The sequence below is a fragment of the Brachionichthys hirsutus genome, chromosome 9 (genome assembly GCF_040956055.1).
Source record: "Brachionichthys hirsutus isolate HB-005 chromosome 9, CSIRO-AGI_Bhir_v1, whole genome shotgun sequence".
Taxonomy (NCBI): Eukaryota; Metazoa; Chordata; class Actinopteri; order Lophiiformes; family Brachionichthyidae; genus Brachionichthys; species Brachionichthys hirsutus.
Window position 1 is genome coordinate 3,049,023 of NC_090905.1, and position 27,894 is coordinate 3,076,916.

At 42.2% G+C, this 27,894-nt stretch overlaps 1 protein-coding gene across 1 annotated transcript in view; it reads right to left on the minus strand.

Annotated features, from left to right (window-relative positions):
* Positions 1-963: 963 nt before the first annotated feature.
* Positions 964-27,894, minus strand: part of pde4ba (phosphodiesterase 4B, cAMP-specific a) — a 70,780-nt gene continuing 43,849 nt past the window's right edge. Inside the window, exons 7-15 of the mRNA XM_068743921.1 lie at positions 13,045-13,157; positions 5,510-5,603; positions 3,296-3,582; positions 3,026-3,190; positions 2,503-2,602; positions 2,247-2,401; positions 2,034-2,156; positions 1,494-1,676; positions 964-1,386 (exon numbers count right to left, since the gene is read on the minus strand). Of these exons, the coding sequence (XP_068600022.1) occupies positions 964-1,386; positions 1,494-1,676; positions 2,034-2,156; positions 2,247-2,401; positions 2,503-2,602; positions 3,026-3,190; positions 3,296-3,582; positions 5,510-5,603; positions 13,045-13,157 (1,643 nt within the window). The remainder of the gene's footprint in view (positions 1,387-1,493; positions 1,677-2,033; positions 2,157-2,246; positions 2,402-2,502; positions 2,603-3,025; positions 3,191-3,295; positions 3,583-5,509; positions 5,604-13,044; positions 13,158-27,894) is intronic.

Here is a 27,894-nt window from a genome sequence, read left to right on the forward strand (position 1 = left end):
AATCCTCGCTGAGAATTTTGCATTAAAAGTCAAATTGGCCATGAAAATGACCTGAATGGTCTGCAGTCGGAAAAATGCATTATTAATTTCAGTGTGACTGTGACATTCATTGACAGATCCGATGTAGAGAACGACAAACTTCACGTGTAGTATCAACAATGAGTGATTACAAATATTTGAATTTCACATGTGAAGACAAAAAAATTGTGCTCAGATTGAAAAATGCATATGACAAAACTGTGCCTATGATGTGGGTGGTTCATGTAGATCAATGACGATGATCAATGAGTTGTCAAAGAGTTATTTGATGGCGTTTGTTTGGATTTCTCTATTGCCCATTACATGGAAGACTGTTTTTTCAACATACAAAAAAGATTTTGCTCTTTCAGATAAGAAAAAAAAGAAACATTTCAGAGACACACTAGACGAGAGTGTTCAATAAATAAAATAAAATAAAAAACCTATTATAAAGACAATAGTAAAAAAAAAGGCACACAAAAGTCCATGGACAAATGGTACAGGAAAAAAGTAAACACTTTCTCTTGCTTTACAAATGTGTCTCCATCAGTAGATCTTACTCTATGCTACTTCTAGATCATATATCTGTAAAAAAAAAAAAAGAAAAAAAAATCTTAAGGTACAAAAATTCTCTCAGTAGTGTCAATGTCCTTTTTAATGCCAGTCCAGAAAACAAGCTGGCCAAAGTCCTTCAACTGCCACCCTCAGTCTCGCCTGTCCATCAAGACTAAAATGTTCGCACTAATTATTTCCTGAGAACTCTGAAGCCACGTCCATGAAACTGTTCATTCGAATCTGGCTTCAAACACCCAAGTGCAAGATGCCTCCGTGCAGGACCAAACTAAGCCCTTGCTTCTGCCGGCTTATTCAGCTGCAAGAGGATCAGCCCTCTTTTTCCCAAAAACTTTAAAATCACCATGTGAGCCTGCAATGTTCACAGAAGCCCTATGTGTCGGTGGGTGATGCCTCATGCGTCACAATCTCTATTGCCGTGGTGGACTCCATCATGCCGCCATGGTCGTGCTCTTGGATTTCCAAATAGTCGAGGGGAGACCGAGAATCTCCTAGACTGTCCTCATCTTCTTCTTCTTCTTCTTCTTCTTCACCGTCTTTATCTATTCCATCCAAATCCTCCTCCTCCAAGGTAAGCTCAAACTGAAATTTCTCCCCACCTCCTTGGCCACCAATTCCTAAACTGTGTCCATGTGTGCCTTGATCGTAAAAGGGTGGGGAGGGACTCTGAGGAATCATGCTCTGGTACCAGTTTCTGTTGTCCTCCAGTGTGTCCAGAATATCTTGGGCATCGGGGTGGACCAGATCAGCCCAGGTCTCCCACAAGGGATGAACAATGTAGTCGATGAAACCCACCTGGAGAGGAGTAAGGAGAAAAATCATTATAAGGTGTTGAGATTTTATTTTTTCTTTGACATGAGTATTTATACATCTGTGTTTGGACATGATGCATCATTATGTACCTGACTCTTCTCCACTGAGGCTGTGTGTTTGTCACACATGGGGCTGATCTCCATTCCCCTCTCCCTCTCTCTGTCTCCCTGATGGAAGAACTCATCCATTATCCGATCAGTCCACTGGCGGTACAGTTCCAGGGACTTAGTGGGGTTACTCAGGTCGGCACAGTGCACCATGTTACGCAGCACCTATTAATCATACAAAATAGTCATTTAGGAAATATCCGTCTGCTCCATATTGGGCGTTCTTCTTTTCAAGCCTTTGTTATTTCCACCCAAAAAACAAGGAGAATTTTGATTCTTGTAGAGCAGACAAAGTAAATCCAATATGGTGCTTTTTTATTTTTATTTTTATAAAACAAGGTCTACACAGCAATCCAATAAAGCAGAAGAAAGGCCATTAGAACAAATGTTTGAGTGCCTAAATGAGTGTGATTAGCTCGGACATGGGCCGATGATCATGGCTAAGGCACCTCCTGATATTGGTGACTGATTGTGTGATTTTTTAAATTTCTTTTTTGTTGCATGTGGCATGCATGAACTCACTTGTATCCTGTCGGTGTAATTATCCAGCAGCAGCACTCCAGAGCTGGTCACCTTCTTAGTTTCCACCATAGTCTTCAGATCAGCAAGGAGACTCATGTGTTTGGACATGTCGGTGGCCAAAACCTGAGTAGAGAAAAAAAAGAAGAAACATCCTCAGCTCGGGGCTCAAACGGACGGGTTGGGATTTAAATAATTAAAATCGAGTAATCTTACCATATCAATGGCCATCTTGCGAAGCGACTGTCGCTGCTTCTTGGTAAGGTTCTGGAAGATATCACAGTTGTCCTCCTGCAGAAGCTTGAATCCCACGGCCAAGTGATGGTTCTCCAGCACAGACTCATCGTTATACATGAGCGCCAGCTCAGAGTCTAAAAAGAAAAAAAGAGGACATTTTAGTCTTGTAATAAGCAAACGTTTTTATGTGTATTGTACAGTTTATAATTTCATGTTGAGCAATATTTAAGCTTACTGGTGTTGATGAGGAATTGGTTTGATACACCAGGATGGTCGACGTCATGGATCGCTGCAGCAAAAATGGCCGCTAGGATCTCGAGATCTGTGAAAACGGCCTGTGAAGGAAAGGGAGTAAGAAAAAGAAATGACATTAAACTGCTTCTGAGGCTAAAAACACCATCCAAATTACACCTGCCAGTTAATAGAGCACATTCTGAGGGATGACATACCCAGGCCATAAATAACAACGTTCCTGACAGCACTTGCAGTTAACATCTGATTTTTTTTTTTACTTAATTTGACGCAGTAAACTGAGTTGTTTCTTTAAGCAAAGAGCCTAAAACGCTGTTTTTGCTGGCTTCAATAGATGAATGTTTAACAGCCAAGAGCATAAATAAATCATGATCTCTGGCTTTGGCCAGCTAGTCCTACATGAAGAAAGAACATTTAAGAGGAAAACTCTAACAACAAGGAATGGAGATAAAATCATTGAAGGTTGATTTCTAAAGTCACAGTAAATTCTTTCAATGATAACTTACGTCCAGGGCTGGAGTAGAGAGGAGGATGTGTGTGGATTGGGCCACGTCAGCAGCATGCAAGCTGTTGTGGTAGGCCACATCTGAATGATAGTGATCCTCCAGTGTCATCATGTAAGCCACAAACGTATCCGTGGGGATCCTGAATGTCTTTAACAAGTCCCGCTCCTAGAAAAACAGAATGGCGATATCATCAGGAATCAGTGTGGGTCATTTTCACAGTAGTCAAACATGAAGAGAACCAGAAGTTCTATAAGTGAAGGCGCTTCGTACCTGGAAGATGGCATACATGATGCAGGTCAGCGGCCGGTTGTGGGAGTACTCTGAAACGGTGAAGATGTTCAGGCCCCACTTGTTGAGGTCCTCCAGCTCCTTGGACAGCAGCTCTTCCTTATCGGTCTTGACGCCGAAACGAGAGACGCTGCTGCTGGAGAGCGAGGGCCCGTGGGAGACCTTCTTGACCCCGCTGATCTGTGTCATCAGCTGCTGCTTCTGCTGCTTCTTCTTTTCTCGCGTCTTGTTGGGCGTCGGCGATGGGATCTCCACCTCATTTTGTTTGTCTGAGAGAGGGGACAGAAAATATGTTCAATGAGCAGGAACATTGCGAGGCTGTAGAAGTTAAAATCCTCAATCAGCCTGCAGCACAAATCTGGCTCATAATCAACTACTAAGTAAAAATGAATGGGCAGCACAAACACCCAGGTACACTATAGAAGCACCTGCAGCTGGTTCATTTCTTCATAGTCCTTGTCCTCTGGTTTGGCCACACCAAAAGGCATTAAAAAGACTATTTCTTTAAAAAAATAAAAATAAAATAAAAGTGTGCCTCATCTAAATATATAAAAAAAACATTATTTTTCTCCTAAGAACCAGCCAGGCCTTCGTATCTTTTTATTTGTCATCACAGAAGAATTGAATGAAATTCTGCAGGGACTAGCGGCTTGTGTGTATGGAGCTGTGCACTCGTCTATCAAGCCTGGATTCTGCTTATTAGACTTCCCCTGTGGAGGGTGATTCAATTACCAGCTGTAATTCAAATAATCTCTCTCTCGCTCTCTTGTGCAGTTTTCCCTGTGTTTCTCTCTCTCTCTCGCTCTCTCTCTCTTCAATCCTCCAGCTGTAATTGAGAATAGGCCATTAAGCACTCTCAAGACATGTGCGCCGTGAAAAATGTGGGCAAGAGCGATGCGTCTCCCTCTCATTCATCACTAGCCATCAATTTCCACTGCTTTGAAGTGGCTGTGTGTTAGTGTTTAGTCTGTGAGTGAGAGAAAGAAATCAGATTACTCCATCATTCCCTGCTATTTCTGCCTCAACAAGTGAGTAGGGATGTTAAAGATCAGCCATCAGTTGATTATTGCTATTCAGAATATAACAGATTAAAAATGTATTACCCAAAAATAGACCAGTGTGTGAGTATTGTATTATTCAAAAAGGACATAACAAGTGTCGGTGCACAAAGTGGAATTTTGAATTAATTCTGTTGTATTTGGGAATGACCTCTGCTGAGGTCAAACCAGGCCCGTCTGTCATGCTTCAGCCATTTCCCCCTCACTCTTCATTAATGCTAGCCTGTCTTCAACCACCAGTAGGGTACTCATGATCTCTTTATTGTGGGAATAGTCATCCGTTCCCGGAATCTTGGAGCAGCGACAGGAGAAGGGAAGGGGCGGCAGGACAACAAGGTGTTCCTGCTGACAAGGAAGTCTCAAGATGGCGATGAGTCACCCAATTTACCGAGCTCATCTCAATGCGAGCAAAGGGGGTTCCTCTGTACCTCTGTATACTGCTTCACTGCAGTCACCACCCTCCCTCCCTCATTTGCTCCTTCTCCGTCTCTCCTCACCCCTCCTCCCGAGCTCTCCCGGTCGGAGAGCCACTAACTACGCCACACCGAATCAGGATCGATTGGAATCACATTGGAAGTGACTATAAATAGACTTCTCTGCATCTATGTGTTCTGCTAAACTGCAGTAAAATGAAATCATTCACTTTTCTCTCCTCCAGATCATTTTAATGAGCCCAGTCAATCAGAATTCTGGATGAGGTTATTTTTATCAGTGAGTTAAATTAAACATTTTAGGTGACAAATTAATTAATTTACATACCAGCAGGATGATTCTGATTCTGGCTAACCAGCTTTCTGGTCAATGTAGTACAGTAGCCAGCCATCTTAAATACATGATGTTTCTCAGTTATTGTGAAATGCATATAATTGTCTTTGATTTTAACGGGAATTTCAAGGCCAACGGCGTAAACATCAAGGCAGAGCTTAATGGCGCAGTGTTCCGCGGTACGCCCCCACAGAAAACCCAGCCAGAGCAACTTGCACAGCTCAACAGAGAGACCGAACCACTAAAAATATCAAAGCAGCATAACAGAAAGGAGGATTTGTGCCACTGATTGGTGGATCTTTGGACAACATAATTACAATCTGTGGTAATGTTAGTCTGATCTTCAGCACATGTACTCAAGACTTGCGTTTACCTAGGAAGGTGTTGGAGATAAATTCGGAAACCTGATTCCCCGACCGACTCATCTCAGATAGGTGCGTTAACTCCCGATTCAACATTCTCTTGAACTGCAATAGAAAAAGAGGAAGCGGGGAGGAGAGAGGAAAAATGTCATCAGTTTCCATACGGGGAAAACCTGGGAGAAATAATTGTACAACATTCAATGGAAAACACGACAGTGCTCAGTTTTATTTCACCGGCTCAAGGATATTATTTAATTACAGTATTTAAATCAGTGGAGCAATTAATTAGATGCAGATTATTTGTTACCAGGACATTTAGCTCTAATTACATCATTGTGAAAGAATTTGAGTGACGTTGAGAGGAAAATTTCCTCTTAATTCCAACAAATAACTGATTTCCATTTACTTTTTATTGGTATCAAAATAGTTCACAGCGACGCATGTATTTATTTGACAGTACATAGAGATCCCAAGCACTGCAGCAGCAGCAGCTGCTTATGACGGCCCAATGCATGCTTGTTCACATGCACACACGCGTGCACACACACCAACACATACAAAAACAGTCTCATGTCTGCAGAGGGCTCAGGATGGAACCTGAAACACGGAACACGGTTCTGCTAGAACCTCATCACCATGATACAAATATTTTTCGTGCAACATAGAGCGCTATGTGCAAGATCCCCACAGAAAGAAACCGATTTTAACAGAAAGGTGAATTTATGAGCAATAGCGACATAGCATGAAGTAAAATCATCCCGGCGAGCTACGTAGATAAGCGCCACACACCTTAATGTAACCCCAAGACACCGACAGCAGGTAATTGGCTTCAGGCATTTTGGACCCCGTTTTCTCGTTCCTATACAAAGCCAGAACTGTAATCCAATTGAAATAAAAATGGAGGTTAGATGAACAGGATTCTTTCTGCACCAAAAAGGAAAAGAAAAAAAGTCCTTTCTCCTCTCCACTACTGTCTTTTCTTCTCAGCAGCTAAAAGAGCAGTTTGATGATGGTTCACTCTCAGCAGCAGAAAAGGGCCGGTCTCCATGCCTGGGGATGGATGGATTGAGGAAGAAAGAGGTGCTGTCGCCAGGTTATATGATGGGGGTGGATCCAGCAGGTTGGATGGATCGACTGAAGCAGCAGCAGCTGGAGCCGTGTGCTGGGGAATCTGAGTGCACTGATGAATAATGGAGAGGAAGCGCGGAGGAGGAGGAGGGATTAAAAAAAAAAAAAACAGCAGTGCAGACAGGCGGAGGAGGAAGGGAGGTAGCGATGTTCATCTGACTGGAGGGGGGCTTCTCTACTGGATTTGTCTTGCTTCGCTGCTCTCACTGCTGTAATGCTCATCCCCCCTCCCACCCTTCTCTCTGTTTCTCTCGCTTTCATTCCCTCCCACCCTCTTCTGTCTCTCCTTTCCTTGCTGTAGTCTGCCAGCCCCAGCAACATGCTCTATTCAGAACATATGATACGACAGAAAGCAAGGGGGAACCCTTATTGCAGTGGTGTATACATGAGATTCAGGTGAAGTATTTTATATTGACATGATTCCAGATTTCCCTTTTTTTCCCCGGCAACACATAAATCCCATCCTTTTGGATTCTCAGCCTCTGTAATTCCCTATAAAAGCAATATTTTTATTCTGTAATTGTGGAGGAATGTCAGCAAGCTGCAATGCTATGTTTCCCTTTCTGCTGGGGGGGAAAGAATGCCCAGTGACTGTAATTTCTTAATCACTATTATTGCTATTATTTTCTGCTCCTCTCCCTCTTCCATTTTTTCCTGACATCCCTGAGAGTGGCGGCCATTGTGGAGAGTTCACAAGCCTGTTCATTATCCGTAGTCTCTCAGTTCATCTGTGGATGGCTATTTTTAACGACCGACAGAAAACAAAAGATTGGGGAAGACGGCCAGAGGGGGAGGAAAAGGATAGATGGGAGATAATTGCCTCCTTCCCCAATTGAGGTGACAACAGCCCACGGTTTCCTCTCTCTGCCTGCGCGTGTGCACCAATTACCAGAACTCCCCAGCACCATAGCAACAGCATCAGGCCACCAGTGCAAAGCTGGTTTGAAAGGAGAAGAGAGGAGGAGAGGCTTCCCCTCTTTTATTTTTTTCCCAGGCAGACATGTGCTGGAACTGCTGAGCTGTCACGAGGACGCGCCACACATATTGCCTCTGCTCGCATCCGTCGATGTACAGACTGAGACTCGCTCACCCGCCTCCCTCCTCCTCTCGCTCCCCACCACTTACATGTCAATTTCTCTCCTGGCTGCCACTTGACAACATAGTCATCAATCTCTCTGTGTGTCTGCCTCGCTGGCAAAATCAATGGGCTGTCCTTGGAGCAGGCGCTGATACTGCTGCAGTATGCAAGGCTGGGGCCGCCAGACTGGAACTCACTGCTACGTCAGGACCACTGGCAAATTTTGTTTGTGGAAGCCCTTGAAAATTACTATAATGCTTATACTAATGAGAAAACGCAGATACATTTTCTCTCTTAGACCGATGTATGTGTTTATGTACAGGCGTGGACACATTTGGAAAGATGGGCTTCCCGGAGAGGATTCCGGCTTATCCTCCCACTGAAGGGAAAGAACCAGAAGCAGAAAGGCGGACTGCAAGAACGGAGTGACAAAAAGAGGCAGCTCCTTATATAATAGCGTGCTGCATAATATATAGACAGCAGAAATAACAGCAGGGGGATGTCTCACTGCAATGTGTTAGAATGCTTATGCTTCTCCTGAGGCTGAAAGAAATCCCTCGACACACACACAGCCAAAAAATATCTTTATCTAACATTAATCACGGGTTCATGCTGACATGTCACACGCATGCTTTTCACTGTCATGCCCACATGTTTCATTGCGAATGTGTTATTGCCAGTGTGTGCTTGAATTTATTCGTTTGATGGCAGAAGGGAAGCCTTTTTTACCTCCTGCTGATGCCATGATGCTTGGAGGACATTGCATCTGTGTGCATTTATTACCTCTAGACTGGAAATATGTATTTGTTATTATATAACTGTTTAGTTTCTTCCCATCATTACGTGTGTTTTCTGATGTCTTCTTACTCTGTGTCAAAATAATCAGAAGCAATTTTTTGCCATTTGTGGAATATTCTTCTTCTTGAGGACTTAAACCACTCCATCTTTCCTGCACCTGTCGACAAACGTGGTGGTTCATAATGAAGTTGCATCTTTTGGCCACTCGTGGGCGCACTATGCTTGGTCTGCTTAGACCGACACTGCAGTGACAGAACACTGACTGATGATACCGGTATGAATATGCACTGATGAGGGGGTGGGTGGTTGTAAGAGTAAAGCAATTACACTTTAGTTCATCTAACAATTAAGAGATGCCTAAATTGAAATATAATTTAAATACAATATTTCTGAATTTTCTTATTTTATCAATTTATTCTCAAATGCAACATCATTTGGTAACTTCAGCAAGCGTTTTCTTTCTTCACTGGTAAGTGCCCCATTAAAACGCACATATTGTGTCTATACGAGACACATTTAGTTCATATTAATTTGTAGAATTTAAGCATCTCAAACCTCCAGTCGCTGCAGTACATCTCCACTTTGTTATAGCGACAATAAGATGAAGGTTTTATCATCATCACGGCGGCAAAGTCTAGCAAAGACAAAACTCGGATCAACCCCACCTGCGTATGAAACATGCATATGCTTGAAAGCTCAGCCGAGAGACGGCTGACAACTTCTCCCTTCCTCTGACTCACTCATTCATCCAAATCTATCTCAGCATGAGAGTGTATTCATGTGTGTCTGAGTCTACTGTATAGTTCACAGCAAGATGTATTCAAAAATAATGGTAAGCTTTAAGGACGAAAGACAAAAATGGAGGCAGTGATTCATTTCCATCACTCAGAGCAGTTCAAGGCCTCCCTAGCCTCAGATGCAGACTAACCATTTTTTTGGCTGAAGGGGAACCAAGTGCACAACTGTGCCCATCCTGGTTGCTTTGAAGGCAGAGAACACCCCGTGTAAAATACCACAGAGGCAGCATTACATCAAAGCATCATGTTAAAAGCCGAAGATACGTGTAATGCTTGAAACACCTCCATCTCCTTGACAAACTTCAACAGATAAATGATTTCTCAACTTCTACAGAAAGCACAGTTTTCACATGTCAACAAAAGTGATGGCATATATCCCCTTAATTTAACTGAGCAGCATCTAACATCCAAGTAGGAGCTACACAGGGCAGCACTTTGGAGCAAATTAGGTAACCTTATTCCCAGTGGGAAAAAACAGTATCAATACTTGAGTCAATCATTACTTGATCACAAGTAAGGCATTCCACAAACATAACCTGTAACTGAGCAGATGCACAATCTGAAAATCATCCAGGTACTGATATTCTTTTTCCAATAGTTAAAAGCGGCTACAAATACATTTAAATGCAGCTTTGTGTATTCTGTGAACAATGCTTCTTAATATTGCAATACATTCACCCGTACCTCTTGCATATCCCTGCAAATCCATGAATAGAACATTCACAAACTACCATAACTTTGGTAACTTATAGCAGCTAGACGAGCTGGCAATAAGACACTCCATCCACATCACAATAGCGTAATATGTTAAAAGATATAAACAGCAACGAGGGACAAAAGGCCTTAACTAAAACATATCTAAAAATTACAATTCTACACAGCATGTAGAATTCACACTAGGTTAAACCAACCACAAAAGTTAACTACTCAGACAGTCAGTCAAAATACAACGAAAAGCTGCAGAGATTTAAGAAAAAAATATTAATATAGAACTGAGAAAAATCACATCAAAGAAAACATACCTTTCTCCAACCGCTTAGCTTTCCCAGTTTCCTGTCTTTCCTGTCAAAGTAAGCTCCCATGTTGCTGTGTGTAGACTGCACAGCAAAGCGAGGCTGCTGGCCGTGGAAGCGTCTGCCCCAGTCTGACGACAGGCAAAAGAGGCCAAGTCTTGGCTGTGTGATGCTGGAAAGCACCACAGCTCCGGTGACTCACTTTGGGTTGCAAGGTCTGACTAGGTTTTACCTCACAACCCTTGTATGTTGAGTTATGACTCTGTCTGTGTAATAGTGTGTGTAAGGAAGAGAGAGAGAGAGAGAGAGAGAGGCGTCTGGCTCACACACACACACCCTCATGGCGGTAGTCCCGCCTGTTGCTCCTTGTCCTCCATGTCTGCTGTTTGCAGCCGGCGGCTACAGCTCTGAGCTTTACACTGACAGTATCATGTGATTACTTAAAGACTTCCCTTTTCAGTGCATTCACTGAATTTCCTTCCTTGCATTATTTTCCTGGAAGTTATCAGTTGAATTTATAAGGTACTTTAGAATGAGTGGCATTAATGCCCCCCCCCCCCCCAAACAAAGAAAACCCTCTTCACCAGGAGTCTGCAGCATTAAACTACATAACCACTAACACTGGTCTCAGCACAATGAATTACAAACGAACACCAACAGTACCACGACTCATATGTTTTATAACCCCATTCTGCTCAAACAATACGGCCAAGTCAGCAGCAACCAGGGCAAACAAATAGGTTTCAGCCTCAATTATATTTTAATCCCTGATTTATTGATGATTTGCTTTAGCTGAGAAAGTCAAACAGAGAATATTGATGCATCTCTAAAGGCATTCACCTCAGATGAAAGTTACACATCTCCTCCACAAAAGGGTATATATGTAAGGATGTGCCCGCTTTTTAAAATAGCTCCACACACAAACTCACATTAGTAGCGGAGCCTTTAGAGTTTAGACATTAACCTGTCCTTAAATTAATCTCAAATCTCATTCCATTGCTTCATTCTGTAACCCCCTACACCTGGTTATTCATAAAAGACTAGTAAATAATAAAGTACGATGTTAAAAAGCGCCGCACATCGATCTGTTAAAATCAACACCATTGCATTGCGTAACGGTCTGATTGTTTTAGTAAGTCTGTTGCAGTGTTTTCTGGAAAAACCAGGATTACAGCTGTTCCCTGCATAGTTAGAATTTATTTTAGAATTTCTCAAGTCCGGGAGGCTCCTGAAATCAATCATCGCCTGCCGATAACTTTTGCCTGATTCCTGCTAACGTCTCAGCAATTGCAAAACTGCTAAAATGACACTAATTCAATAGAGGGTTGATGTGAACCAGAAGCTTTAACATATTTATGAAAAAAGAAGGAAACTGTGTTTTTATTTTTTCTTCTGGTTGGGGAAAATCCTTGTTGAATATATTCTCTCTATTTCTCTGACATGTTCGTCATGCCGTAGCGCGTCAGTTTTTATGTCATTTTAACGTGTCTTAACTGAAGCCGGTCCAGCTGATGACAGCACTTGAATAAATAAACGTAAGCACTGACAGTCAGAACGGTTGCGATGGTGTGCCTACTGTCATCTGGAGAGAAAGAAGGGGCTCAGGAAGCCGACAGGAAGAGAGTCCCTCTGCCCGGGGATGCGTACGACTCCACACACAAACAAGCAAACTTCCTATTTTCTTCCTCTCTGGTTTATTGTGTTTGAACCGCAGTGGGATACTCTCGCATCCTGTTGTCCACTTTTATGAGAAATAACAAGCTCATCATCTTCACTCGCTTTCCAGGCTCCCCGACACGCAACTGCTGGTCAGACTATGCAACAGCTTCCTGGGGATGTCACCTCCACGTGTAAAGTACGCAGATTCATGTTGAGCATTGAAAGCTTTGAGTGAACAAAATGATGACAATCTGCCACTTCCCATAAACGTTTTCTCTGAAGATCAGTTGTGTCATGAAGACGCCCAAACATCTCACTTGTGCTTACAGATCTCATTACTTTAAAGCCTCGGGTGCATTACAGGAACTTTGCTGAAGACTCAGAGGTGGCAGCCAGTCATGCAAATTTAAAATGCCTGAGATAATTGTTTTTCTGGTTCCAGGATTTCCTTTCACCCACATGTTCCCACTTTAGTTCTTGTTTTTCTCTTTCTTTCTATAAAACCCTAAATATTCAAAATAATAACCATAGGTAACCATGTCTGTAATAATTTCATGTTCAAAATACAAATCAGAAACGGCTTAATATTGTTTTAACAAAAAACTTTATATGCATCTCTCAAGACGAGGTGCATTCTTATAATTTGGGAACGCTAGTTTTAAGTTTGAAAATTACATTTGCGGTTAGTTTTGAAACATATTTCTTAAACCTTTGCTGCTAAATTGACAAAAGCTGTTTGCTTGATGATGTCAAACCTTGTGGGTCTGCACCTGATGTGCTGAATGAGCAATTTCTACCAGAATGTATTTGCACCACATGGTGTCTTAAAGTCATGGACAAGATTTGCTGCTGCAGCTCCATCTGCTAAACCGACCATCTTCTTACCGTGCGTGTTCACACCTCTCATCCTTTGGTCATGATAGCCGTCATGTTTTTATTGATACTGTAGCATTGGCCTACAAAGAGCTTAACCTTAATTGATAACAAACAGAGCATTATTTTATTTCAATCAGTTAGCCAGCCAGAATGAACAGAAACAATAAAGATAGCAACCGAGATGCAGCCTTTCCTACCTTGTTGGAGGCCATGTCGCTGACAGAGCGATACGTCTGGATGGTCTCTAGCTGGTCCAGACACCAGTCCAGCTCCTCCATCGTCTCCATGGCCAGCTTCTGATACGCCTCATCTGTCAACAAGCAGCCGGCACACAGAGACACACAGTCAGAACCAAGGGTGAACGTGGAGCCCCGAGCGCTGCCCCACCACTCCCATGCAGGCAACACCACCTACGGGTCCTGGTTGGGCCGCCTGCTGCTGCTGGGGGGGTAATAGCGACGGCTTGCCCCCGGCTGCAGCGCTCCTTCATCATGAGGCGGTGTAGCTGTGGCTAGCTGCTTGGAATCGCAGCTGTCAGTAGAGCTGAGGAAATCTATTGTAGGACTTGCGTTCGCCCCGTCACACACTCAACTTTCCTCTCTCTCTCTCTCTCCGTGTGTGTGTGTGTGTGTGTGAACACACACAAAATCTGAGGGCCTCAGCTCATTTACATAAATCAACCCCCTAAAGCAGGAAACCATATTCTCCCACCCACTAACACACACATACACAACTTGAGGAAGCACACAGACACCTCTAAAATCCACACACAAAAAAAAGACACATTTCACCGCAAAACCAGATAACAATGATTAAATAGCATTACTTTTTGAACCACATATTATTATTGATTTCGGACAGATAGCAGATGGACAGTGATACGATTCTGACCACCAGGAAGTGAGAGTCCGACTTTGTATCGAGTCCATCTCCGGTTGGATGTTTTAATGAATCCATGCGTAGTTTGAACTTTACTCTCTTCTGCTCCAAAAATAATAACAACTGCTGTAAAGACATATAGTTAACAAATTACAGACAGACGCGTAGCATGGAGACAAAATTACAGGAACTGGTTGTGGTATTAATTCTACCATAACGGAGAAATATTTCTGTGACATCGAGTAACAGCGAGGGCATGCATGTCGACAATATGAGTGGGGCTCGCTCTTATTTTCCCTAGAAAGCATTCAGTAAATCTTTTTAACTCATCCGGGCCGTCCCTTTGTCAACAGGACTACTGAAGACTGTCCGAGACACTTGTTTGGAGGATATGTCTTACTTGTAAATTCCTTATTTTCTTTCACTTTCTTTCTCAGCACTACAAGATATAAGCGTTTTACATGTGACTCTAGTTGAATTTGTCAGCGTGCAATCAGCGGTTACAATACTGCAAGTCTGTAAATGCAAAATACTTCTATTATTCCATGTATCTTTCTCAGCATTCGTACCCTGTGGTTGCTCTGCGTGTTTCAGACAGCTAGGACTGCTCGACAAAGCTTGGAGTGAGGCCTTGTTGAAGACCAGAGGGCACGGCCGAGTAAGGCCGGCATGACACACACACACACACACGTCTCTGCTGCCCTACTTCGTGTGTGTACACCGAGTCTCCTAGCTGCAGAACACAACATGGCAGCAGGGTGCGCACTGCTACGACCTTAGCGCGGCCTTGTAGAATGTGTTCCCTGCTCTGATCTCCTTACCATCAAAGACAGGAGCCGGTTTGCTCTCCTAAATATGAGAGGCAGCTGGCTTTCTGCCCACAGCCTTCCATCACTCTGAGGAGGTGTGTGTGTTTAGTTTAACTCAAGCCTCTGATGTCAAAAAGGCTTACACTCATTTGAGATGTTTCTTCCTCGTTTTCTCAACACTTTTATGTAGTTTCTGTTTTTGAAGAGCCCGCAAAGGCCCTTGACTCTGTTACAGCTTGGTTGAAATGAACTTTTAAACTCTGCTCAGACACACAGTATCATATGAGCAGCCTCACACCTCGGGGTATGTTTAGGGACTTTAAAATAGCTCATGACACACGCCATATCATCAGCATCTACATTAATTAAGAGGTAGAAGTAGAAGAAGAAGAAGAAGAAGAAGAAGGACCTTATCTTTCAGGCTTTACTTAATGATCCAGTGTATTGCATGCTCGATTATAAAACTGGTATTCAGAAGCAGACTGCTTTGATTATGTTCTTTTTGCTTCATGACTCATAATATTTGAGGCAAAAAACAAAACAAAAAAAAATTAAGGAAAAGAGTATTCTTTATGTTTTCGAATTCTAACCAATTTAGTAATTTAGTAATAGGCGCTAACTGATCAGCCGCATATTTCCAAATGCTTCAGTCATAGCAGTTGAGGCAGTGTAATCTCTTGACATCAGATGGACCCAGAGAAACGGCATTCAAAAGCCAAATTTCTACAAACACCCACACCCACTCTGCAACACAGCGTAAGAGGGGACTTCCAGCACCTCCACCCTGACACAAGGACTGACCTTCTGATCACTGCTTTTACCGGCAGTGTCAGGAAAACACAAATATACACATGTACAATCCAGTCGGATACACACACACACATTCACACCACTGTGCTGTGCATATGTATGGAGGTCTGGAGAAACATCTACAAAAGCACTCTACAACCGCTATGCACGCTTCAAAAAAGAGCAATACTCTAAGGGGGATCTACTTCTTTGCACCTGGTGCACGCACACACACACACACACACATACAATCTGAAAGCTCAGTCCATATAAAGGAGATAGTATAAATTGCTATTAGATTATTTAAAGACAAGTGTGCCCATGGGACCGGAGGATTTAAACCTGTGTGTGTGATAGTGTGTGAGAGAGTGTGTGTGTGTCTGTGTGTCACAGCTGCTTCTGTCAGCTTCCTGCCTGCGATGTGACGCTAAATGCGGCCGATCAAAAAGGCTGCAGCTTGTTATCAGCTGCGAGCATCTCTATGGCTTAGTGGAGGTGACGTCATCTGCAGAGAATACATGCAGGTAGGATGCAGGCACACACAAAAACACAAATGATAGGAGGTCAGCGGGGGACAGGCTCGCTCTTTGTGTCTGCTTTTAATTACTGCCCAAGCATTCATCATCATCTACATCTCTGCTTTGAATTGCAAGGTGCCACATATCTGGCATATAGTAGCATGAACAGACCACAATAATGAAGAGAAACCAAGCTCTGACGTTAGCTGACTGGCAGCAGGTTCCTGAATCATAGAGACAAGGAAGGGGGGGATAACAATTCTGCTTTACAAGAAACAGAGCACCTTGATGTCATTTTTTATTTTTATTTTTTGCCATGCATGACTTCCTACGAATTTGCGGCGTTCAGCTATTTTAATGCAAATCAAATTACGACTTAACACGCACAGCATTGCATAACCAATCACTGAGGAAGACGGGGAAAAGAGTGTATAAAAGTTGTGGTGAAGTTTGTGGCTTTGGGAGCGTGCAGCGAGGCCCTGAAACATTTAACGACTGACACATTTATTTCGGTGCGGTGGCTTTCTGAGAAGTGACAAAATGTTTCATCAGAGCTCATTTATCTGATTTACTGGGAAGTAGAACACAAATACTGTTTCCATAAATGCTGTTGGGATTATTTTTTTGCCACCCTGTAGTTGTGCTTCACCGCTTATGAATTTGCAGCAGACAAGCAATGGCTGCATTTACGGGTATTTAACTGCTGTGGGATGCAGCATACGTAAAGCGTACTGGTGTTCTTTTAATGTGGTGGCCGTTTTAGATGCTGACGCACACATTTGAATTCTGATGCATTTTAATGTGGCGAAGATGGTTAAACGCTGAAACGCTTCCAAGTGAAGTTTTTAATTTGTATATTTGCTGTCTGTCCTTAATGCAAATTTAGAGATGGGAAAGCAAGGCTTTTATTTTCTCCGCTTTAAATCACTCGGAAGAGTTTACAGAAGAGGAAGAAGATAATTAACTGGCTTTAAGATTTGGTCTTTGTCATACTGTTCGTGGTTTTAAAGTCTTATCTACTAAATCTACCATTTTATTATACTAAACCTGGTGATTATTAGGAAGTATAGATATACATGGGATTGTTTTGTCTTGTGCGGACAGACAATGACGCATTATTGCTCATATCCTTTATCATCATACTCAGAAAGCCGTGCGGAAACGACAGTTTAATGTTTCTGCTTCTCTACAGTTTCAAATGTCAGGCTTGTTTTAAGGTTAAACGAATAAAAAACCATTGAATCAGGAAATGGAGATATTGTGATGAGGAAAAATGGTTCCAGTCAGCAGGAAATGTTTACTCGGCTTTTTAAAGGTGAGCATGTGGTCTTGGTGTTAAATTTGTTGGAGCTGCGGGGGGGACGTTGCTAACATTCAAATTTGCCTTGGGGAATAACAATATTAGATTCACATCTAAAACAATTTCTGCTCATACTTATACAATGATCAAATCAATTCTGATTGGTCGAGTCACATGTAACGATTATGCAGGTTTGTGTGCTCATGGTTATTGCCTGTCCCCCCATCATGCCTTGGACTCCCCATAAAGTACACATTCCTTTCTGTTTCACTATAGAACTCAGTGGGAAAGCAAACAGAAAACTATAAATATGAGAAGCACACAGCAGCTCCCAAAGGGTGGACAGTGCGCTCCTGAAAAACAGCGCATCAATCCAAGTAGAGAGAGAAAAGTGAAAGTTCTCAGGTTGCATTTATAACAAGGCTGTCTCCTGCACACAAATCCCACAGATGCAGCAATTTACACATGTGGGAGGTTTATGTGAGGAACGTAATGTGAGGGGCGACCTGACATCACAGGTCCTGAAGGTTCTCAGGCATCTGCATCAGTCGTCTGTGTCATATTCACTGCAGCTATCTGAGTGGTCGTCATGTCCCGGTGTAAAACTCGCTAATGTTTTCTTTCAGCATGTCTCTCGCTATGCCCGATAAAAACGGATGGACGTCAATGAGGCTGTTTATCCATCCTATCAGCGAGTCTGCTCAGCGGACGTGTGAATTAAATGCCGCTCTGTCCTTGGGCTGCAGTCTTTCCATCTGTTTTGACTCTTGTTCTCAAGAACTCACCCTTATTCTTCTGCCTTCTTTCACTCCTCCTCATCAGTCTTTCACTCTTTGCTTCTGCACCCTAAACATGTGCGTGCAAATACACAGAAACAGACACGGCTTTGTTCACGTTACCTGGCGTGAACTCCCACATTAGCAGCGACAGAATTGACTGGCCTGAATGGACCTCATTGTCACGGTGACCGGGTTGATTAGCGTGGATTACAGGAGAGGGGAGCCCAGTTAGCCAAACTTCTGTCCCTGTTGACGCTAGTTTGTTTGGCTTAAGGTGGTTCTGATGTCAGGTGGGCAGGTCGTATTAATAAAATCATCAGGAAAACCTTTGGAGAGAATGCGTCAGCATGCAGTTATTTTTATGCCCCTGACCAAAGGGGGCATGTGGGGTTACCCTCGTCCGGCCATATGAACGTGTCAGTGGAATGTCATGCATTTAGGGTGTATGGTCCAATTTTCTTTTTCTTTTCTTACGTTGAGCTCTGAGGTTGACAATCGGATTAGTTGTGCGGGTTATATTCTAATAATGAGGGAGAAAAGGGAGGGAGTAGACATGCTCAGTTCAAGCGTCTTGGGTCTTAATACCAGATTTATTGAGGCCAAGCAAGAAATCTTTTTTTTTTTGCTCTCAGCACTTCCCCAGCTGTTGTTGAACTCTTGTCAAGAAAAACATGACTGTCTCGTTAGTATTATCTTCACCGGATTTAATGTGCAGGCCTTCAAATGGAGCCAAGCCGGGCTGGTCCAGGGTCAGGATGGAGCAGACTTGATGAGTGCAGTGAGACAGGCACCAGAGGGGCTGTCTGACTATGGGGCTTGCGTGCAACGAAACTTCAGCGTCTCCAGTAACATATGAAGACCAGCTGAGAGAAACTTCAGATGACCTCAGACACCATCCCTACTTCTGATGGGTAAGCATTGTGTGTCAATGTATCATTGTCCTGGTGTGTGTGTGTGTCTGTGTGTGTGTCTATCCCAGACCACATAATACAATCAAACACACACACACATGAGGACTATTGGCACTGATGCTGCATGCACAAAAAGATTGATTGTGTTTGTCCACGTTGTCTAAATGAAGCTTCCTGATTGAATCAAGATTAAATAAAATGACCCCCCCCCCCCCCCCCGAGTAACAAATAAATAGGCATCAGGGATTTATGGCCCAGCAGCAAATTCAGAAAAAAAAAAAGGAATGTGATTTCCACCTCTGCCAAAGAACAAAAACTATGCTGCAGAGGAAAAATAATCAAACCGTGATTTGGCTGTCTTGTGTCTTTGTTGATAACAATCAGGAGTTAATTCCAAGCGGGGTATTTTATTGTTGAATGTTTGTAATAGGCAGACTTTCTGTCTTGTTCCACAGTGTGCTGTTGGGGGGGGGGGGGGGGGACCAAATGCTTCCCAAATACCCAAACAAAAGAGCCGGTCTGTGAGGCAGAGAGCTTGAATCCATCTGCGTCGAGCTGAACGGGCCTGCTGGCAGGGGAATACTTCAGGGGAAGGGCAGCAGTCTACTTTATGACTGTGCTGACGTCAATGGCATAATTCAAATACTTGCACAGTGCTTGCTTCCAGCTTTCAGAACCTCTCTCTCTCTCTCTCTCTCGCTCTCTCTCTGTGGCAGGCTGTAGCTAAAACCTGACCTGGAATTAGACACCGGTGAGACCGAATAACAAAACAACAACTGGAGTGGAGTCGTGTCATCCTGGAAAGGCATAAAACCACATGATATTAATTTACAAGGACTTCAGACGTCACAGAGGCTCATGGCAGACATTTTAAAATTCAGACCTTTAAAATGTTGCCCACTGCGAGCCAAAAAGCCTCATTAGCAAGAATTGGAATGCACATTTCCAGTATAGTTACCATGAGAAAAAACAATTAAGCCTCTTCCTATGTGAAGTCGTTCTCGTTTACTGAAAGAGGGAAATGACACTGACTCTGTGTGTGTGATGCCCTGTTCGGGAACAAGCAAGACATTTAGACTGGATAACTAGAACTACTTCAGAAATGTAGCTTAAACTGAAATCACCAACATGCAAATTATTATCGCAATTAGAAATAACAACCTAGGAGGAAATGAAAAAATATCCTCGGAGTTGATTTTCTAGCAAAAATTCCTGACCTGTTTATGAGTCACATATCACCCAATAAAAATAACATTCCTCACTATTCATGGGGCAGGAGCAAACAATATTTAATCCACGTTTTATGTATATTGCTCACTAGAGACATGCATGTGTTCCAGAAACTAAAGTTCAGATGAGGGAATTTCACCAAGCAGGATTAGCCGAGTGACTTCCAAAACATACAACAATTAAACTGAAGACCTGTTGAAAAAATAGGGATAATCAATACTTTAATTCTATTTGAGTGTGTATTCAAGTGGAGAATGATTTGCATGGACATCACAGCAGTCGAGATGAGGGAAAGACAAAGCAAGGCTAGGCCATTACAAAGGAAAAATAAGGGTAAAATAAAATGAAAATGGAAAAGATACGGTCCAAAACTGTTGAATTACTACTTTACAAAACTAATTTACTAAGTCGCGATGCAGGCTTTGCTGTCAGTAATTTACGACGACAAGTTAAACTCCATGTTTGTGGTTCATCATGCACGTATTAAGAGAACTGGAACCAAATGTAGTTTGTTTTAAAATGCGTGCAAATATATGAGAAACATGTGGTCATGATGACAAGGAAATCTAACAGGCTTAGATTTACTGATGATAATGAGTGGAATGCTTGAGCTTTGATGCCGTCGCGAGTCTGTTTGCTCTTGATATCTGATGTGTAAGGACTTTTAACAAGAGTTTAAATGACATCATGACTTGTAGAATAAGTGACGATGACATACTTGGCTGGAGCCGTGGACGACTACAGACAGACGGACGAAGGGTCCAAAACAGTTAGCTTGCTTTCGCAAGAGTGAGGAAAACTGAGCTCTATTGAAGAAAGACTCGTTAAAATATATTTTTAAAAGTAGTTATTCCATCATTATTAATGAAGAACCCTGAACATAGCAAGCCTAACCATAAGGAAACAATTATTCATGTACTTTTTTGCATAATCCCACAAATATACAGACAAATAAACAACAGTGAAAACATAACTGCCTAAGCAGTGATGATAATTTCGTTTTTTCCATCATTAGTCATTACAGACCCGCTAATCCAAGGCCAGATTAAGAAAAAGGCTGGCAACATCTCGAGCTCTCTTAATATAACCAACACATTCCTTTAACTGGTTTTGAAATCCATATTTATGTTTCTCTGGTCAACGATCTGATAATTGTGACACACAATATAACACACACGCACACACACACACGCGCAACCTTTTCCCAAAATCATAGCTCTGGACCTCCCTTGGAGAGAAGCCAGAGGATGCGGCACCAATCTCGGTACTGGGGTGTCTTTATTACATTCAAATATCAGGATACTCTCTGACCCTTACCTTCAAGCATTTGAAACTCGCTATTTTTTGAAGTTGCTCATGTCTCAGAGCAAAATATTGCTTGCAGGTTTGCTCGTGTGTCTGAACACTTGTATGTCAAAGCACTTGTATGCCGAGGTATTACTGTATATATTTTCACATGTGCATATATGGAAACAAATCATTCCGCTTTATCAAGCCCCTTATACTGTTCTTTTTTCCAAGTTGTTTGCAAGCTCATGATCCTAGAATAAACTTCCATGTCAACATTGTTAATTGCGTCTGATTCATGAAACAGATTTTTCCTCCAAACAACTTACACATCACTGAAATTAAACCCGCGCCGCCAATAAAAGCAGGGCTGACAGAGGGCTTCAAAGGACAAAGAGTGTGTATGAGTGGCGCATGAATCAGTCATTCCATCACAATGTGATAATGAGCAAAGCTCTTATGCAACAGTTTCCAGGCTACAAGTGGGGGATACACATCCCACTATATCTCCCTCCCTCGCTCCGTCTTTCTCTAGCGCTTCAGCATCAGCTGCCAACTAATCAATCTTCAGCTACAAAGAAAAGATTCCTGGAAATAAACTAAAGACAGAAGATAATTTTAAGGCTATTGCAAAAGGCTTTCAGGTGAATGCAGGGCTCAGCGGATTGACAAGAAGACAGCCTTTTATTTAATTAAATTAATTTTGTTAGGTATGGTGCAGAAAAAGAACACTCTGAAATCACATCACTTTATTTGATTAAGCTAGAATTAAAAGTTGTCAATTTTTAGACAAGCAGTCATCAGTCTTGTACTTGTACTTGCCTCCGCAACAAATGCTGATGAGTTATAATGTAATATTTGTTAAGTAACAATTTTGGGAAAGGTTTGTTAGGTTTTTTGTGGCTAAAACACATCTCATGATGTAAACGAGGAATGATGGGTCTTTATTTCTCCAATTACATATTCTAAGACACCAGTTAAAGCATATGTTCAATATGAATTATACATCGGACATTACTGCAACATGCATTAACATCAGTGATCCATGAAGGGTAAAGTTGCAAAGGCATCTGTTGGCATTTTTCTTTTTTCATGTTTGCTTAAAGTTTATTTCACGAGAGGAAAAAAACTATAATAATTTCCTGACTTTAAATGATTAAAATTCCAAATCACAAATATTCACGTAAAATGCAAAACACCTGAACAATGAAAGACATCTGCAGTGTTCATCTTTCAATATTTTTAATTTAATCAGAGATTTCTCTACACTTACTTAATCTTGGCATGGTATGAAAAGTTTCCTATGTCTTTGTGCAACCACATGGAGACGAGCAAGGACAAAACAGAAACTGAAATGAAGAGCATATGAGAGTCCGACTGGATCTCGAGCCATGACCTCACCTCCGTTTTCACTCCTGCTTGGTCTCCAAAACAAGTAAAAACAGGCTTTTTACCTTCACCGACAGACTGATGATGTGCTTGTGAGTAAGGGTACTGATAATTTGGTGAGGTTACACTGTTACGCATTCACACACCAATATCATAGCCAGTAAGACAAAACCTATAAGAGAGGCTGTGGCAGAAAATATTACTGATGACACATCACCTTGTCTCCAAGAGTCAGCTCTTGTACAAATCTGTTAGATCTTACCAAAGCAGTTAGCCGGGTGGTTTGAAAGAGGGGTGTGATATTTGTCACCTAAATTCTGAAAGCAAACATGCAAAAGTACACACACACACACACACACACACACACACACTTATGACAGGCGATCCTTGCAACTTCACGTGATGATCTGTATGAGAAGACAGGGTTGGACCCAAAGTAGCACGATGGTGTTATTACAAGCAGTCAAAGATGAAAGATGACTCTTAGGTGTTTAGTAATACTCATCTTCGGACTCTTGTTGTATTTAGTTTTCTTTGTGTATGCTGCTGACTAAATATGTGTCTACTGGCGGTGCCATCTAGGCTATCTACAAGGTAAACTGTTGGGCGTAAGCTTCAGCTGCATTAAACTCTTTAGCTTATTCATATTTGTCCTTTGTCTTGCATAAAATGTATCAGGTTACAAAAAAAAACGTAATTGATGTTTGCAGTACTGCACTATATAGCACTGAGGTGTTGCCTGAGGACGCGACATACAGGGATCTTTGTCCTCCATCAACACTCTCGAATTTGTGAGGAGACAACATAACACAAAGGCTCCATCTATGTATAGACTCTATAGCAGAGATGTGAGAATGAAAGGAGCGCTCACTGAATGGCTGAAGAGGATAATGCATGACCTGAGATCAAGCCCCTCCGAAGCAGCAGGCATCAGTGTGTGTGTGTTGGCAGGTCAGTGACATTTGATTATATATAAATAGGTACAGGGAAGGCATTAATAATATGATTTTTATTTATATAGCACTTTTCTAGAAATAAAATCCACAAAGTGATTAAGCAAAGATTCATTCTCTTATGCATACTGTATCGATAATTTACATATGTCAAGGCATCTATTTTACTCGCGTACAACCAGTGGGAAGAGTCAAGCATCCCTCTGATGAAGGTCAAACCCTCTTTAATTTATTATCTACAATATTAATAACCTAACTATTAATCAGCCTGTATCTTCAAACAAAACCAGTGCGTTTGTTAAAGTCTTACTAGCTGCATTCCTACACGTGTGGACAAGACAAGTGGCTTTTAGAGTCATAAATAAAAGCTTATCTGATGTCAAACATGGAAGATGTGAAGCAAAGATTATATCAACTGACTCGTTGTTGGCTTTTAAATCATCAGGAGGAATAATTTGTATAAAAGAGTGCGGAAGATTGATAGTAAGGCCTTTAGCCTAAACCAGATTGTCTCAGAACCATGAGTCATCCTCCTTCAGTCTGCAAGTGTGTTTTAAGACAGAAAATAAACTGGTCACTGCGCACGGCATAAACACACATCTGCTGCCATCCTATTCATCGACTACAGAGTAAACAAGTTATCTGAGGATGCCGCTGCGAATGGATCATTGTCCTTAGTCAAACCCAACACAATGCATCCATCTGAGAATAGATGCACTAAAGTGAGAGTGGGAGGATGAGAGAGGATAATACTTGTCCTGAGGTCAAGTACCTCTGAAACGGCAGGGTCCTCATAATAAGACTCACTGAATGAACTCACTGTTCACTGCGTAGTAATGGACAAAAACTTACAGTATAAACAAATGAAAGTATTGCAAGCCATACGACACAAATGAATAAGGGTGGGAGACTCCAGAGCCATCAAGACCAGATACTAAAAGCTGTCTAAAGTCCAGGATAAATCTAATTATCAGCAGAGACTGAGATATCGTTTCTCAGAAGCCATGAGGGTGTTGGTAAAACAGTATTAACACCAGGCCTCCCTCAGAGGCCTCTTCCATAAAAAAAAAGGATGATATGAAAAGCGGTGATTCAAGTTGAACACCTGGCTTGAATTAACTTAACAAATCAGTCGGGACTGCAGCGGTTCCATAAAGCTCGATTTAAGCTCATCCAATGCTAACTCTAAACAGCTTCAGCGAGAAGATAAGTGCACGTGCACGCTATTCTGGATTCTAGGTTATGGCAGGAGCTCTTTCGTTAGAACGTACACCAAAAAGCACGACACACAAACACTTTGCTTTGTTAGCACACCCGGTCAGGCATGGATAAAGCAGACCGCTGAGCTCCACTTGCAGTAAATCAGAGGGGGACAGACATCACGGCCTTTCCTGCCAGCTGTCTAAATAATTCCCGCCAGAGAAACCCAAACCTTTTCACCATCATATACGTTATCTGTTTAAGGTTTCACGTTCTTACCCTGCCCAGTGAGACGCCGCTCTTCCTGGATGCATAAAGCTGTTTGACTTTCCAGGTGTGTAAACCCTCCAGTCCAGTCATTCTGTTGTTCTTTAAAGGAATTTAATCACAATTTGGCCTCAAACCTTTATACAGGATGATATTGCAGTGCCCTCGTATAACGTCATAGTCGAGGGTCTGTCACCAGACAGCTCGGCGAGCCAAAGCTGAGGCCATAAAAGAAACCTGGAGCGGGAAGTAGGAAGAGGACAGGTGACTCTAGACAGCCAGAGACAAAAATACAAACATGGAAAGAAACAAAGCCAAGGATATTTTTCTATGTTTCTATGTACGATCAGTTGGTGTAAAGCTTTGCTTTGAGTGTAGTAGGTCACAGTCAGAGGACAGACTGCCATGGAATCTGCTCTGTGCTTAACAGAGTTTGAGACAGAATGATCGTTTGGCAGATACTTCATCTGCGGCATTTAGAGGTGCGAGTCCTGCCACAATATCTCTTCTTGGACTAATGCCACATTGAGCCTGTGAGGCAATGCTACAACATTACCTCATCAACCAAAGATGGTTTCTTGCCCTAAAAAGGACTGTAGATGTTGTTTCCATTGTGTGAATCCAGTCGGAGTGAAAGCGTGACTAAATTGCAATTGATCTTATCCAGCCGAAATAATGTGGTTTGGTTTTCACCAACGAGTACGGTACAGGTGAACGCCAAGATCACAGTTTAGTTTGCAGTTATTGAATGCCAAAAGCAAATCAATCCCACAATGTTTAACTGATCGCCCCTTATGAAAACGCTTACACATTGGAAAGGCACAATGGGATTTAAAAGCCAACTCGTTGACACCTATCCACGCAATCGAGTGTCCAGACATGCACACACACGGTGCATATTGGGAAAAGGTCCGCAGAGTTCAAGCCCCCTCCGCCTCGCATACATCCTCTATGGCAGCATTTCATCACAGAGGTTGACTCAAGCAGGAAGTCAGGTCATGCCATTGTGAGGTTCTCACCATTAAATGCTGTAGGAATGGGACAGAATACTTCCTGGCTCTGTTATGACACCATGACACGAAACAGCTGCTTTGGAAGAGCGGTGCGAAACCTGATTTCCTCTACTTTTGTCTGGATCTCATAGTAAGATTTCAGACTTAAAACAACATTTAAAATAAAGTGAAAAACAACCCGAGAAGTTCTGATCGATGTCATATATCATACACCTAAATCATCAGCGTATACAATTATCTTCCTCCAAAATACTCATTACTAACAGCACTTTTCAGATAAATAAGCTGCTGGTAGGTCTCACCAGTAGCACCAAAATCAGAAAGTGTCTGGGACTATACGGAACCAAAGAGAGACTCACTATCTTCATAAGGACAAGAGTTGGAACACTTCTGGAAACACACCTTCCCAGAAGTTCCAAGGCAAAAGTTCATTCAGGAAGTCTTTTTTAAAAAAAGGTTCCAAAATAACCAAAAGAACTGCAAGACTTTCTCAGCCCGATAAAGGCAAATATTCACGGCTCGACTATTCAAAAGAGCCCTCAGAGCTTAGGGAACAATATTCCATGGACTGATGAGTCAAAGGTTTAGCTGTCTGGAAGGCAGGGGTTAGGTTACACTTGCTGTAACCCAAACAGCATTCCACAAAAAGAACATTATCCCCACAGTCCGACACAGAGGTGTCAATGCTGCGGGGAAGCCTTGCTGCTTCAGGGCCAGGACGTCTTGCCATGACACCAGAATATTCTCAAGGAGAACATCACATCACGTGAGTTTAAGGTCGAGCAGAACTGGCTCATGCGGGAAGACAAGGATCCCAAGCATAAAAGTTAAATCTACCTGTGAATGTCTGAGAAGGAAACAAATTCAAGTTCTGTCCTTATCAAAGCCTGAACCGCATTGGGCTGCTGGATATTCTTTTCACAACACCGTGTCATGTCGAAATGTTCGGGGCATTTTTCTGCAATCCTCATTTATCTTTGTGATTTTCATTTAAAAAAAATATGTCTCTGCGACTCTTTCACAGTTTAAGTTTAATGAAGTGTTGCGACACGAAAAAATCTGAGGATAGAAATATTGGTAATTCCGATTGAGATATGTTGCCACACATGTGACATTTAAGAGGAAGCTCTGCATACGAATCTACTCAGATGTTAAAGTTATGATCAGCGTTATCTGATCTGGATTGTATGCCTGCGTTAAGAACTACATGTGAGAATAAGGCTTGACACTATGTGCTTTGTGCGTAAGTGTTGTGGCTGTAAAACAGCCAAGCATTATGTGCTAACAACCGTAAAAATAACAGTACATACGGCTCTATGATTAGTTCATAGGTGCAGCCTGATGCGCAAACTGACGTGTTCAGGTTGTAAGAAAAATCAACAGATAAATGGTACACAGCCTGGTACACGAGGCCTGCTCAGCGGAACGTGCTGTTGACACTGAATGTTTGCCAGCACTTTGTGTTCTAATGTTTTATTGTCATCGAATCAAACCACAAAAAGAATCTTTCAACGCTGTCTAATATATACTTTGAAGTATAGTCTATGGTACATTATGTTTTAATTGTGGCCTAGATGCTTCAGACTTCTATAACACGGTTAAAAAACAAGTTTAAAACACTTTAAATAGTGTGTGAAAGTATTTATTTAAAGTCCTGAGTGGGTGTGCATGTCGCTGCGTCCTGATAGAGGTACACTGAGAGCTTGTTTTGGCTAATGGTACC